The sequence below is a fragment of the Coregonus lavaretus genome, assembly GCF_964263955.1.
Source record: "Coregonus lavaretus genome assembly, contig: HAP1_SCAFFOLD_258, whole genome shotgun sequence".
In the NCBI taxonomy this organism is placed as follows: Eukaryota; Metazoa; Chordata; class Actinopteri; order Salmoniformes; family Salmonidae; genus Coregonus; species Coregonus lavaretus.
This window is the reverse complement of record NW_028165396.1, coordinates 26,286-42,500: the sequence shown is the minus strand read 5'-3', so window position 1 is coordinate 42,500 and position 16,215 is coordinate 26,286. Positions and strand designations below refer to the sequence as shown.

At 42.6% G+C, this 16,215-nt stretch overlaps 1 protein-coding gene across 1 annotated transcript; it reads right to left on the bottom strand.

The window, feature by feature from the left end:
- Positions 1-7,470: 7,470 nt before the first annotated feature.
- On the bottom strand, positions 7,471-15,135 carry LOC311115904 (iroquois-class homeodomain protein irx-4-like). The gene is made up of 5 exons (XM_084191026.1): positions 14,703-15,135; positions 13,927-14,178; positions 11,545-11,651; positions 8,975-9,285; positions 7,471-8,569 (listed from the first exon to the last, which is right to left on the bottom strand). The coding sequence occupies exons 1-5, from the start codon at positions 14,745-14,747 to the stop codon at positions 7,896-7,898; spliced, it is 1,389 nt and encodes a 462-aa protein (XP_084047152.1). The 5' UTR covers positions 14,748-15,135; the 3' UTR covers positions 7,471-7,895.
- Between the last annotated feature and the right edge of the window lie 1,080 nt (positions 15,136-16,215).

Below are 16,215 nucleotides of genomic sequence, written 5' to 3'. Positions count from 1 at the left end.
CTATGTTCCCAGTTGTCTTGAAAACGGCATATGTACGCGTTGATGTTCAGTCTGCTATGTTCCCAGTTGTCTTGAATATGGCATATGTACGTGTTGATGTTCAGTCTGCTATGTTCCCAGTTGTCTTGAACACGGCATATGTACGTGTTGATGTTCAGTCTGCTATGTTCCCAGTTGTCTTGAACATGGCATATGTACGTGTTGATGTTCAGTCTGCTATGTTCCCAGTTGTCTTGAACACGGCATATGTACGTGTTGATGTTCAGTCTGCTATGTTCCCAGTTGTCTTGAACACGGCATATGTACGTGTTGATGTTCAGTCTGCTATGTTCCCAGTTGTCTTGAACATGCATATGTACGTGTTGATGTTCAGTCTGCTATGTTCCCAGTTGTCTTGAACACGGCATATGTACGTGTTGATGTTCAGTCTGCTATGTTCCCAGTTGTCTTGAACATGGCATATGTACGTGTTGATGTTCAGTCTGCTATGTTCCCAGTTGTCTTGAACATGGCATATGTACATGTTGATGTTCAGTCTGCTATGTTCCCAGTTGTCTTGAACACGGCATATGTACGTGTTGATGTTCAGTCTGCTATGTTCCCAGTTGTCTTGAACACGGCATATGTACGTGTTGATGTTCAGTCTGCTATGTTCCCAGTTGTCTTGAACACAGCATATGTACGTGTTGATGTTCAGTCTGCTATGTTCCCAGTTGTCTTGAACACGGCATATGTACGTGTTGATGTTCAGTCTGCTATGTTCCAGGTTGTCTTGAACACGGCATATGTACGTGTTGATGTTCAGTCTGCTATGTTCCCAGTTGTCTTGAACATGGCATATGTACGTGTTGATGTTCAGTCTGCTATGTTCCCAGTTGTCTTGAACACGGCATATGTACGTGTTGATGTTCAGTCTGCTATGTTCCCAGTTGTCTTGAACACGGCATATGTACGTGTTGATGTTCAGTCTGCTATGTTCCCAGTTGTCTTGAACACGGCATATGTACGTGTTGATGTTCAGTCTGCTATGTTCCCAGTTGTCTTGAACACGGCATATGTACGTGTTGATGTTCAGTCTGCTGTGTTCCCAGTTGTCTTGAACACGGCATATGTACGTGTTGATGTTCAGTCTGTTTCATCTCACTTAGTGTCGCTGGGTGAGTGGTGATGTCACTGAGTGAGAAGTGATTATGACCTTGTGATGACGAAGTGATGAAGATGTTGACATCCAGGGTCACATGGCAGGGTTAGCTCTCTGGTCTGTAGTGTTAGGTCATAGGCTGATAGGCTGTAGGGTCTGCAGCAGGGGCTCTGGTCTGATAGGCTGATAGGACATTAACAGGGTCTGCAGCAGGGGCTCTGGTCTGATAGGTCATTAACAGGGTCTACAGCATGGGCTCTGGGCTGATAGTCTGATAGGACATTAACAGGGTCTGCAGCAGGGGCTCTGGGCTGATAGGACATTAACAGGGTCTGCAGCATGGGCTCTGGTCTGATAGTCTGATAGGACATTAACAGGGTCTGCAGCATGGGCTCTGGGCTGATAGGACATTAACAGGGTCTGCAGCATGGGCTCTGGGCTGATAGGACATTAACAGGGTCTGCAGCATGGGCTCTGGGCTGATAGGACATTAACAGGGTCTGCAGCATGGGCTCTGGGCTGATAGGACATTAACAGGGTCTGCAGCATGGGCTCTGGGCTGATAGTCTGAAAGGCTATTATTACGGTCTGCAGAGGACATATTGGTCTCCTCTGACTGTTGACTGGTGTCTCTCTCTTCAGACCAACTCTCTCTAACCCTATAACCAGCTCATATCTAACCCTATAACCAGCTCAAAGCTAACCCTATAACCAGCTCATATCTAACCCTATAACCAGCTCAAAGCTAACCTTATAACCAGCTCATATCTAACCCTATAACCAGCTCAAAGCTAACCCTATAACCAGCTCATATCTAACCCTATAACCAGCTCATATCTAACCCTATAACCAGCTCATATCTAACCCTATAACCAGCTCATATCTAACCCTATAACCAGCTCATATCTAACCCTATAATCAGCTCATATCTAACCCTATAACCAGCTCATATCTAACCCTATAACCAGCTCATATATCTTTCCAGTTCACTCTATAACCATCTTACATCTCTAAATAAGGAAAATATTGACCAACCCATGGAGGACGGTGGAAGTGGACTAGGTAAATGCATATTGACCAACCCATGGAGGACGGTGGAAGTGGACTAGGTAAATGCATATTGACCAACCCATGGAGGACGGTGGAAGTGGACTAGGTAAATGCATATTGACCAACCCATGGAGGACGGTGGAAGTGGACTAGGTAAATGCATATTGACCAACCCATGGAGGACGGTGGAAGTGGACTAGGTAAATGCATATTGACCAACCCATGGAGGACGGTGGAAGTGGACTAGGTAAATGCATATTGACCAACCCCATGGAGGACGGTGGAGGTGGACTAGGTAAATGCATATTGACCAACCCATGGAGGACGGTGGAAGTGGACTAGGTAAATGCATATTGACCAACCCCATGGAGGACGGTGGAGGTGGACTAGGTAAATGCATATTGACCAACCCATGGAGGACGGTGGAAGTGGACTAGGTGAATATTAGTCCTTTGTCCTTCAACAGTTCTTGCAGCTTCTTGGAAAGTAAGGTAAAGGCAGTTTTATTGTCTCTTTTAAACCTGTAGCCAATCAGACCCAGTCTCTCTAACAGTCCAGAGAGGAGAACTTTGACAAGTGCATAAATCTACTGCTCTATTGCCATGTCTGGGTTAGGGCTAACCCTAACCCTAACCCTAACCCTAACCCTAACCCTAACCCTAACCCTAACCCTAACCCTACCCCTACCCCTACCCCTAACCCTAACCCTAACCCTAACCCTAACCCTAACCCTAACCCCTAACCCTAACCCCTAACCCTACCCCTAACCCTAACCCTAACCCTAACCCTAACCCTAACCCTACCCCTACCCCTACCCCTAAATCTATTGCCATGTCTGTTGGGTTGATGTTTGTTATTGAAGCAGATTTGAACATATTCTGAGCAAATTACATTTAAAAATAAAAGGTTCCTGGAGGATCCTTTAGGGGTTCTTCTAATTGAAACTGTGGGGGAACCCCTATGAATTCTTCAAAGAACCCCTTTTAATGGATCCTCGAAGAACCTTTTGAAGAACCTTTTGGGGTTAATTTTTTTTTTAAATAATACACATAACAATAACACAATATTTTAGTTGTGAGTGTTTAGTATGATTTTAGTGGCAAAGCAGAATCAAATATCAAAAAATGAGGTAAACTCCCAGCAGAGCCCCAAGTCCAATGGATATATCCTCTGGCGTGTTGATGTTAATGTGTTGATGTTCTCCGTATCCATAGCCAGAATGATTTTGCAGTGCATGGTGATCAAACAGGTTTCCTGTTATATTCATCAGAGGTGTAGGGAGGGTGAAGTCTGTGAATCCACCACATTTTAATTATACAGATGATTAACAGAACATACACACGACAGTATTCATACCTTGGTTTTTGTGGTAAATATTAATGAAAAAAACTGTTTTGATAATGGTTTTCATACACATACCTTGTCCATAATGTAGAGGCCTGTGGGATATTCATTGCAGAGGTAAGGGAGGAGGATGGTACATGTGATCTGCATAACATACCAATACCAATTGACATACCTTTGTATGCCCCCTCGTCTGTATACCTGCAGACACAGACACAAAAGTGAGCAGTTCAGTCATCTGCACCCAATACAGCTAGCCTTCAACATATTCTTATAGCATACATATTCTTACCTCTTTGTTGATGGATATCCAATGACTTGTGTCCATTTTCTGTTTTAGAAAGATTTGCACAAATATGAAAAGATAGATGGTATCATCATAAAACAATATCTCAGTTGGTAGAGCATGGTGCTTGCAACGCCAGGGTTGTGGGTTCGTTTCCCATGGGGGGCCAGTATGAAAATGTATGCACTCACTAACTGTAAATCGCTCTGGATTAGAGCGTCTGCTAAATGACTAAAATGTAAATGTATGTCATATAAGGGACAAACCTTACCTTAAATTGAGGAGATTTTTACATTTTTCAGTTAAGTGTCTGCACCTGCTGTCCTGTCATATTGAAATCCAAATATTTCAGTTGGGCCATTAGGTTCCTGTAAGAACCGCCACCAACTAAGGAGGTTCCTCGATTAACCCCACCACCTATGGGGTTCTTGGAAGAACCCTTTGGTGCCAATTTTCAGTACCAAGAACCCTAAGGTTCTTCACAGAACTTTGGGGATATTAGAATAATAATATGCCATTTAGCAGACGCTTTTATCCAAAGCGACTTACAGTCATGTGTGCATACATTTTTTTTGTGTATGGGTGGTCCCGGGGATCGAACCCACAACCTTGGCGTTACAAGCGCGGTGCTCTACCAGCTGAGCTACAGAGGACCAGCGCTAGAAGAAGCTTGAACCCCTATTTTTAGAGTGTATAGTGCTTCTATCCACCTTGGACCTAAAAAATATTCTTATTGATTGGTGTTGGTTCTTGTACCTTACAAGGACACACTAACATTCAAATGATATTTTAGGGCTCGGATTATATACCTTTGGGACATTGTGATTCTCTGGGTATGTGTGTCTTTTGGAGGGGTTGGACTAAAGAAACGTTTCATTTTAACAATAACGTATCGCAGTCTTCCTCTTCATTAAATATTTTCTCAAACCCCTTTTTGTAGATTTAATTCCGGAAAATCTAATTAATAGATTAAAAGGTCAATTAAAGTAGCCACAAATTAGTGGGAGCGTAATGATGTGTAAATATATTTATGACTGTATTCATGTGATATGTGGTCTCTGGGGAGGCAGGGTGTTGGCACAAACACTTCTGGACAAAATGTCCTGATGCCTGAGAATATTTGGAAACATTTTCATCATTAATCTGTATATATAGTTGTTTTACTATATTCATACACATACAGCATATTATACAGCTATAATAAACAGACGGGTCGTATTTGTTTGAGTTATTCACCGCAGCGTCAGGGAATCAGTTGATCCTCAAATGAAGTGAATAAATCTCCTGGTCCATAATTTATGTTGTCTACAAATTATCCTTGACGTTGTGGTCTCAACTGTAATTACACGATAGATAAGAAATACATTATTTCAAACATCCACAATATAATTGTTCTAAAAGGACCGTTTGCTTACTTGCATACCTCAGACGTTAGATAGACCTGTTGTATATGTCTGCTCTTATTCGTCCCTAATCATTTCTATATTCGATCATAAGCTTTTGATTATAATGTGGTCTAGAGGCACCTTGGGCTTACATCTTATTTAAGTTTTAAAGCTCTAATCGGTAACGTTTAAGTGTCGTTTAACTGCGGCTGCTATTCTCCTCCGTCTTATTTCCCAGTTAATGTGTTGTGTCAAAGTCTATTACCTCTGCTGGACGGCGACGTCCCTTAAGTTGAAAAAACCCTCCCCGAACCATCAGCAGAGGGCTGCAGGTCGATAAAGCTTTTAGATTTGGAGATGTTTTCTGGGAGCCCGTTTCCTGCGGCTAAGAGTTGTTAATGGAGCTTAAGGAATTATCTTATGACTCTGGGTCTGACAGTAGTTTATTTCCTGGGTCCTGCTCCGGTGTCGAAGCGGAATATGCTCCTGTCAAACCCGCTTAATGAAAAGCAACGCGTCGCTGATTACACTTTTATTTGGTCTCTATGTAGAAAGCAGCGCTGTTAATTTACCATCCGCTCCTCTGTGTGTTTGAATTCGCTACGGATGAATGATTTGGTCTGCCTGTTAAAAAACACTTCTCTCTCTCTCTCTCTCTCTCTCTCACTCTCTCTCTCTCTCTCTCTCTCTCTCTCTCTCTCTCTTTCTCTCGCTGCTGAAATGGAAAAAGGGAAATAGCCACTTTGGTGCAAAAGTTCAATAGAATTGTCCTCAATATTATTCTATTAAAAATATTAATTGATCTTTTAGTTTATAGGATGACCAATTGTAAAACCTGTAGCCAATTTTTTTATGTTTATAATTGACACAAATCTCGAAAGCATCTTGTTTCCTATGTGCTCATTGAAATGAAGACAATCCCTAAAATAAAATAAACAACAGGCTTGTTAAATGTTGCCACCAAGTCATATTGCTGTCTCTTGTATTTATGTTGCTATTGAATTGTAAAGGCCTGTTGTGTTTCGGTATAACGTGAACGTCTCTATCCTGCTACAATATCAACATGGTGCTGAAGGTAAAACTGGTCTGGCAAAACAAATGAAAACATCCAGACAGGAGAAAGACTTTGTCCAGCAGGCAGCTCTGTTCTAGTTGTTCCAGGGAAGATCTCAGTCGTTTGGCTTCACATTAAAACGCCTCATCTCTCTCAGAGCAGCTTTCTCTCTGAGGAGCTCTCGTTCCCTCTCAGGACCGGTGTCCCCCAGGAGCTCACACAAGCCATTACTGTCAAGTACCCTCCACTCTTTATTTTTGCCCTTTTATCTAGAACAACTAATTCACGTTCCGTTGCCCTTTTCACTCCAAGACATGTCTTCTGGTAAAGCCCTTCACCAGGCGGCTCGAGAGCCCTCAGAATTGAGGGGAAAGTGTCGGATGAAAACTTGACTCCAGATGATCTCGGCTGTTGGCAATATTAGCGGCCATATAGAATAAGTGAGCCCTCTGCCAGCTGGATCAGAGATCAAAGATCAGGTTTAGATGTCTCCATCATATTATCAGAAGGAGTGGAGATCGATAGTCTGACAGAGCTATTAAGGAATATATCCCAATTATAGTCTATTTATGGTGTAGTAATAAACCACATCTCCCCGCCTGCTGGTATTACTGTTGAAGGCTTCCTCCCTCTGGTATTACTGTTGAAGGCTTCCTCTCTCTCTCTCTCTCTCTCTCTCTCTCTCTCTCTCTCTCTCTCTCTCTCTCTCTCTCTCTCTCTCTCTCTCTCTCTCTCTCTCTCTCTCTCTCTCTCTCTCTCTCTCTCTCTCTCTCTCTCTCTCTCTCTCTCTCTCTCTCTCTCTCTCTCTCTCTCTCTCTCTCTCTCTCTCTCTCTCTCTCTCTCTCTCTCTCTCTCTCTCTCTCTCTCTCTATCCCCCCTGACACTGGGAGAGAGGAGAAGTTGACTCAAAAACTAAATTTATGATTATAGATTTAACAGCTTTAAAAAACATGACGTTTTATGTACTGTCAGTCCTTATTGCCTTGAATATTGCGTGTTTGAAGCAATAGGCCAATAAAGCAGTCCTTGCTATAAACATATTGTCAACTTTGTATTTCCAAAGGCAAGGCAAATAAAAATATAGGATTAGCTAAAGACAAGGCGACGAAGACGGAAAGATAATTTTGTTATCACAAATTCGAAAATGTAATAGCCTATAATTTCAGCACCCTGGACAGCGACCGGCATTGACGCAATCTGAACACAAGCTCATCAGAAACTGACGTTTTATTTGTGAACAAACTTGAAACACACTCCTTCAATTTTAGTAGAACTGTGGATTTGTGACGTTTTTTCTTTCAACAGTGATACCCACAAACCATCGATTGACGACGGCTGCTTTTTAAAGAATGTTTAATAGAAATTATTAACATCTGCATGCTATGAGAAAAATAATCCTGTAAACGTGTTAATTCTAATGTTAACTGTCAGTTATACATTTAGATACAGTAGACTGTAGGCAGGCCTACGTGCTTTTTAACGAAATAGCAATATGCTCAAACGAATCCTGTTTGGAAGTTTCACCAGTGAAATGCCAATTTGATAAGTACATAGATATATCCTTGCAGCATCAAAAAAAGGAAGAAAAAAAAAAGCTACTCTCACAGAATAATAAACTAAAGCAGGTCTGGTGTGTTAAGAGCAGAAGAGTTTGTTGACAGTTTTAGGAAAATTCATATTGTCCTTCGTGGAGTCTTGGTGCTGTAGAGACGGAAGTCCTTTGATGCTCCCAACAGAATGTTCCAGAGCGCCGGTCTCTAGTATCGAGCCCTTGGTGGTCGTGGTCCACGAGACCGTGGTGTTGGTCAGGGCCTCGTTCAAAGTACTGTGTCTGAACAACGGGTCGTGGAAAACCCCATCCACCCAGTTTTTGAGAGTTGTAACGGGAGAGTCCTGCCGTCTGTCTAGAACCGTGATAGGGGAGGAGGCGGCCGGAGAGGCGGGCAGGCCCGGCTGACACCTCAACATACAGGACGGGTACTCCGCCTGGTTCAGAGACGTGGCCGTCTGGGCCAACGACCAGATCCGTGGTTTGCCGTCCAGTATCTGGTCGCCCTGTTGTTGGTAGCAGGCTTTCCCCTGCCGGCTGTCGCAGTCCTCTGGTGAGGTTTTACTGAGCTGCTGCTCCCCGCCCAGGGACACGGGAATGCTGATCTTTAAAGATGTGTCCTTCAGATGGTCGTTCGAACAGTCAGTCGTCGTCATGTGAGTGTTCATGAGGTACTGGTGTTTGAGCTCGCACTCCGAGCTCTCTGATTCTATCATGTCGAAGTCGTCCAGGTCACTCAGCGCGAGATCCTTATCTTTCTCTGGAAATTAACAGACATGAGACATCAGCGATAAGATGGGAATCAAACTGTAATAAAATGATCATTGTCAAGTGTCATTTAAGCATTTAGCATCACATTGTTGAAACGGGCTAAGGCTTTCATACTTCCTCTGGTAAAGGACTATTCCACTGTTAGTGTGTTACATAAAGAACCAGGACTATTCCACTGTTAGCCTTTTACATAAAGAACCAGGACTATTCCACTGTTAGTGTGTTACATAAAGAACCAGGACTATTCCACTGTTAGTGTGTTACATAAAGAACCAGGACTATTCCACTGTTAGCCTTTTACATAAAGAACCAGGACTATTCCACTGTTAGTGTGTTACATAAAGAACCAGGACTATTCCACTGTTAGTGTGTTACATAAAGAACAAGAACTGACCATCATCGTTGTTCTCACTGTTGATGTTCTCCTCCTGAGAACCCTCATCATCTTCATTATATCTCTTCTCATCAGAACACTTGTTCCTCGGAGGCCACGTCATCTTGTTCTCCTTCTTCAGCCTCCTCCTGGCGTTGGCGAACCAGGTGGACACCTGCGTCAGGGTCATCTTAGTAATGATGGCCAACATGATCTTCTCTCCCTTGGTGGGGTAGGGGTTCTTCCTGTGCTCCTGTAGCCAGGCCTTCAGGGTGCTGGTTGTCTCTCGGGTGGCGTTCTTCCTCCTGGTCCCTCCGTCCATACAGCCATATCTAGTAGTGAAGATGTAGAGTTATAGCAATGTCTCACTGTAACAATTGGCCTATATATCTATCTATAGGGTCCTGTAGCAGAAGAGAGGCAAGATAACAACTCCTTGTGTCCTGTCCATTACAACTGCATAGTGTTGATTCATCCAGCAGTACCCTGAAGGCCAACAGACCTCTGGGGAGCCTTTAGAAAAGCAGAATGCCCCTGTATGAGTGAGGTCACAGAGCACCGCTAGGCTAACTACCTCTCCATCCAGAAGACTGACTGCTAGCTGAGTAAACACAGAGCACCGCTAGGCTAACTGCCTCTCCATCCAGAAGACTGACTGCTAGCTGAGTAAACACAGAGCACCGCTAGGCTAACTACCTCTCCATCCAGAAGACTGACTGCTAGCTGAGTAAACAGAGCACCGCTAGGCTAACTACCTCTCCATCCAGAAGACTGACTGCTAGCTGAGTAAACACAGAGCACCGCTAGGCTAACTGCCTCTCCATCCAGAAGACTGACTGCTAGCTGAGTAAACACAGAGCACCGCTAGGCTAACTGCCTCTCCATCCAGAAGACTGACTGCTAGCTGAGTAAACACAGAGCACCGCTAGGCTAACTGCCTCTCCATCCAGAAGACTGACTGCTAGCTGAGTAAACACAGAGCACCGCTAGGCTAACTGCCTCTCCATCCAGAAGACTGACTGCTAGGTGAGTAAACACAGAGCACCGCTAGGCTAACTGCCTCTCCATCCAGAAGACTGACTGCTAGCTGAGTAAACACAGAGCACCGCTAGGCTAACTGCCTTTCCATCCAGAAGACTGACTGCTAGCTGAGTAAACACAGAGCACCGCTAGGCTAACTGCCTCTCCATCCAGAAGACTGACTGCTAGCTGAGTAAACACAGAGCACCGCTAGGCTAACTACCTCTCCATCCAGAAGACTGACTGCTAGCTGAGTAAACACAGAGCACCGCTAGGCTAACTGCCTCTCCATCCAGAAGACTGACTGCTAGCTGAGTAAACACAGAGCACCGCTAGGCTAACTGCCTCTCCATCCAGAAGACTGACTGCTAGCTGAGTAAACACAGAGCACCGCTAGGCTAACTGCCTCTCCATCCAGAAGACTGACTGCTAGCTGAGTAAACAGAGCACCGCTAGGCTAACTGCCTCTCCATCCAGAAGACTGACTGCTAGCTGAGTAAACACAGAGCACCGCTAGGCTAACTGCCTCTCCATCCAGAAGACTGACTGCTAGCTGAGTAAACAGAGCACCGCTAGGCTAACTACCTCTCCATCCAGAAGACTGACTGCTAGCTGAGTAAACACAGAGCACCGCTAGGCTAACTGCCTCTCCATCCAGAAGACTGACTGCTAGCTGAGTAAACACAGAGCACCGCTAGGCTAACTGCCTCTCCATCCAGAATACTGGGGAAAACAGACTGGAGAATTGTGTTATTGAGTGTTATGATTCAGCCCCAGGTGAAAGGGCCTAAAGCATTAGTGTAATATTCAGCACTACGGGTCCTCCTGTAGGCTAAGCCCAGGGATGGAACTATGTCCCATGTCTCTAGTGGAGTTCAAGGAAGCCTATTATACACTTCAATAAGAACAGTTTCACGTTTGGCAACTCATCAACTAATGCTATGAATTAGATCCAGTAAAAGGCTTGATATTCCTAGACCATTTGGAGGCCAGTACTGTAGTAGACAGGTGTTTTTCTAATAGTTGTTAACTTAGAGGTAAGGTGACTCATGTCAGTCAACAAACATATGAAGGATTGGGAGATGTGCTACTGTTTGACAGAACATAATTATGTTTGTAATGTTGTCAACTCATATTGGTTCTGTGCAGAGTAGGATCGCATGGATAGTACAAAATTAAATTACCTGTATAGTATTATAATTATAATTATAATTATTATAATTATTATTATAATAATAATAATAATAATTATTATTATTATTATTATTATTATTATTATTATTATTATTGTTATTATAGTAACCATACCTGTCGTATTGATAATGTCCCAGAATGGGGTCATATGGATAGTGCACAATGATTATTATTTTTATTTTTATTATTATTATTATTATTATTATTATTATTATTATTATTATTATTATTGTTATTATAGTAACCATACCTGTCGTATTGATAATGTCCCAGAATGGGGTCATATGGATAGTGCACAATGATTATTATTTTTATTTTTATTATTATTATTATTATTATTATTATTATTATTATTATTATTATTATAGTAACCATACCTGTCGTATTGATAATGTCCCAGAGTGGGGTCATAGGGGCAGTAAGCTGCTGCCTGGGTTATCCTCGCATGCGCAGGCTCTGTTGCATCTTTGTTATCGAATGTCCCCTGCAACAAGACAGACTGTCAGTCAGGAAAAGGTGACATTATTGACTATTATACTTAATAACATGTATACAGTTTTTTTAATAACATGTATACTGTTTCTTAATAACATTTTACATTTTAGTCATTTAGCAGACGCTCTTATCCAGAGCGACTTACAGTTAGTGAGTGCATACATTTTCATACCGGCCCCCCGTGGGAAACGAACCCACAACCCTGGCGTTGCAAGCGCCATGCTCTACCAACTGAGCTACAGGGGACTACATGTACACCGTTGCTTAATCATTTTACTCATAAAATCTAGTGATCCCATTTCAACACACACACACACACACACACACACATACACACACACACACACACACACACACACACACAACAATAACAGTAACTAAACATGTTGTTCAATAGCAAAGTCAAGTTTTATCTGTGTTATTGTAGACGTTCTAACTAATGAATAGAGGGAAACAATGATAGACCCATAATCGAGCACACTGCAGTGTAAGTTGTAGACCAACATTAAACACATCCATTCTTAGCATAGTTGTGACACTTTCACTTGCCAAACTCAACTTTTTATTAAAAGTCGCACTTGGCTATTCAGTCATAGCCTGCGGTTGTTTCACCGTGAAGACAGGTTTACTGTATGAAGACTTCAATAGTCATACCGTGTGCATAAAGCGGCATTCTGTGACTGGAGGCGATATGCTATATAGATACAGCTCTGTGACTGTAGGCTATAGACTATATAGATACAGAGCTGTGACTGTAGGCTATAGGCTATATAGATACAGAGCTGTGACTGTAGGCTATAGGCTATATAGATACAGCTCTGTGACTGTAGGCTATAGGCTATATAGATACAGCTCTGTGACTGTAGACTATAGACTATATAGATACAGCTCTGTGACTGTAGGCTATATAGATACAGCTCTGTGACTGTAGGCTATAGGCTATATAAATACAGCTCTATGACTGTAGGCTATAGGCTATATAGATACAAAGCTGTGACTGTAGGCTATAGGCTATATAGATACAAAGCTGTGACTGTAGGCTATAGGCTATATAGATACAGAGCTGTGACTGTAGGCTATAGGCTATATAGATACAGCTATGTGACTGTAGGCTATAGGATATATAGATACAGCACTGTGACTGTAGACTATAGACTATATAGATACAGCACTGTGACTGTAGACTATAGACTATATAGATACAGCACTGTGACTGTAGGCTATAGGCTATATAGATACAGCACTGTGACTGTAGACTATAGACTATATAGATACAGCACTGTGACTGTAGACTATAGACTATATAGATAGAGCACTGTGACTGTAGGCTATATAGATACAGCACTGTGACTGTAGGCTATATAGATACGGCACTGTGACTGTAGGCTATAGGCTATATAGATACAGCACTGTGACTGTAGACTATAGACTATATAGATACAGCACTGTGACTGTAGGCTATAGACTATATAGATACAGCACTGTGACTGTAGGCTATATAGATACAGCGCTGTGACTGTAGGCTATAGGCTATATAGATACAGCACTGTGACTGTAGGCTACAGGCTATATAGATACAGCACTGTGACTGTAGGCTATAGGCTATATAGATACAGCACTGTGACTATAGGCTATATAGATACAGCACTGTGACTGTAGGCTATATAGATACAGCACTGTGACTGTAGACTATAGACTATATAGATACAGCACTGTGACTGTAGGCTATAGGCTATATAGATACAGCACTGTGACTGTAGGCTACAGGCTATATAGATACAGCACTGTGACTGTAGACTATAGACTATATAGATACAGCACTGTGACTGTAGGCTATATAGATACAGCACTGTGACTGTAGGCTATAGGCTATATAGATACAGCACTGTGACTGTAGACTATAGACTATATAGATACAGCACTGTGACTGTAGGCTATAGGCTATATAGATACAGCACTGTGACTGTAGGCTATATAGATACAGCACTGTGACTGTAGACTATAGACTATATAGTTACAGCACTGTGACTGTAGGCTATAGGCTATATAGATACAGCACTGTGACTGTAGGCTATAGGCTATATAGATACAGCACTGTGACTGTAGGCTATAGGCTATATAGATACAGCACTGTGACTGTAGGATATAGGCTATATAGATACAGCACTGTGACTGCAGGCTACAGGCTACAGATACAGCGTCATTAGTCACTGCCATAGAGAGATTAGTAGAATTATTATGATATTATATTATAGTACCCATACCAGCGAGTAGAACGCGGACGCGTCGGTTCCATAAGTAACGTAATTTCCATAGCCTTGACTCCCAGTGTACGGGTTCCCATACACCCCCAGAGCCGCTGCGGAGCTCAGCTCGTGCCTGGCGCTGGCCAACAACCGGCTCTCGTACACTGGGCAGTAGACCGGCGTCTGGGCGGAGGCTGTCACCCCGGAGTCAGCGATGCTTCTGCCGCTTGACTCGCAGCAAGTTGTCAAAGAGTTGGTTGTCATGAGGAACTGAAATGCAAGAAAATAGCTCGTTTTATTATAGAATACCGTGAATTAGTGTTATGGATGTTTAGGCTATTTGCAAAACAACCCTTTATAATTAAAATATGTAAAATGTTTCCAGAATCCCCACATGTGTTCTCCCAAAATACATATTATGGATGATTGCCAAAAAGACACCAGGTGGGTTGTCTTTCCAGCCCCCGCAATAAAAGCATGCATGTCCACAAAACAGGTTGGTGGTGGGATATCAGATGATAAACATATGGCACGCATTCCGAGGCTATTATCTGGTAGAAATCAGTAAAGGAAAGGTCGGAGTGCGCCTGTTTCTGGTTACCCTCCTTACCTTAGAACAGGTATCATGAGACATTTACCGTAACATAATACAATTCCGATACGGTGCATTAAGATGCACAGCTTTTTCCTTTCTTGTTGAAAGTGCATTACATGATCAACATTTAATCAATATAAGAATCAATAGTGATGAAATCTAACCGAATATTCCGTTGATAACCGAGAAGGTAACTTACTTGTGGTGCAGACGAGTAGGGATATCCGAATTGTGGATATGACATTGTAGAGGTCCCAATATACGTAGATAAAGCGAGCCTGCAGGTCCCCTCGCTATAGTAACGTAGCCTTGCACTGTTTCAATGTACCAATTGATTGGTAAGCACAGGCAGTAGGCTGGAGGCTTATAGGGCGAACCACACTGCCATGTTTAATATGTTAAAATGCCTCCAAAACGACTCTCCAAAATGCGCCCTCTCTTTTTCCCTTGTCTTTTTAACTCTTATAATGTGCAAATGAATTAGGACAGTGAAATATATTTGTCCAGATTGATGACTTTGATGTCAGAAATACATATTTCGCTTTATAATAACAAAAGTAGTATAAAACACCTCAGCCCAGATGCAGGTTGTTTTAAACACCAGTGACTCTGACGTCAGAAGAAACCCACTCAAAGTGTCTAGACTGTAACTTCAATATGCATTTCTGGGGATAAAAATCGAACAAGTAACAGAGAGTGGGACGAAGCCTTTAGGAGATTTAATCGGATTGCAATTCAATCACTCAATGAACCCATGATTTGAATATGCCATTCCTTATCTCCATTAGATCTAATAGGTGCAATTAAAAATGTGAAGCAGGAGGAACATGTTCGATTGTGAATGAATTAACTAGCAACTCATCTCTCCCGTTAGTAATTATATAGTCCATGAATGAACATATCCATATAGAGACTATTTCAATGGGGAAGGTTCACAAAACAAACGCGGGAGATGTGTAGTATTTAAACCACTTTTCTAATATAAAAAATATACTGAACTGTTCTCCTCATGAACCTATCCTCACTTGGTTCCCTTGAGATTTGGTCATTATTTGGTTAACACCAATTAACATTGATTTCGATAAATGCCACTGCAATTAGGTTCAACTTCATCTCAATTAAACTTTTAAATGTAGACAGCCTCTCTGAAATGTTTACAAAATGTTGTATCATACTTTCAGAATTTCCCTCTCGTGTTATTCTCCTCTTGGCAAAATGACAGAGTGGGAGAGTTTGCTCTCCGTTAATTTCCCAGCCTAAAGCTGGAAGTCGTTTCTCCAATAACTTTAATGTGTGGAGTGTCAGAGGGCTAGGGGTGTGAGGCGGGTCTGGGTCTACTTTGGGGCCGGGCTGGGTCCACTCTGGGGCCGGGCTGTATCTGGGTCTCAGCTGGGTGGGGCAGCGGGCAGAGACGGGTTCCACGGTGTGCTGACTTGCTTAGAGAAGCCTGGGTTCAGACATGTGAATAGCCCGGGGGTCACACTCAAATTAATGATGATGTTCTCCTCTGTTCCCAGCTGGAACGCCGCGCCCTGGGTGACAGCTCGAGGAGGGTGATGGATGGCTACCTCGGGACCCATAGGCTACCCACAGCATAATTACCGCACATCTACAGATGAAAGTACCTGTGCTCAAATTAAGTTAAGACTGTATGAGGCAAGTTTCTTGTAGAGTTTATAAACAGAGTGTTCTGTCGATCAATTGAATTAGTG

Coding starts and splice junctions, on each gene's coding strand:
- LOC311115904 (XM_084191026.1), bottom strand. CDS start 14,747: ATGTCATATCCACAATTCGGATATCCCTACTCGTCTGCACCACAA. Junction 11,652..13,926: donor CGTCCGCGTTCTACTCGCTG/GTATGGGTACTA, acceptor GTCTTGTTGCAG/GGGACATTCGATAACAAAGA. Junction 8,570..8,974: donor CAGTGAGAACAACGATGATG/GTCAGTTCTTGT, acceptor GTTAATTTCCAG/AGAAAGATAAGGATCTCGCG.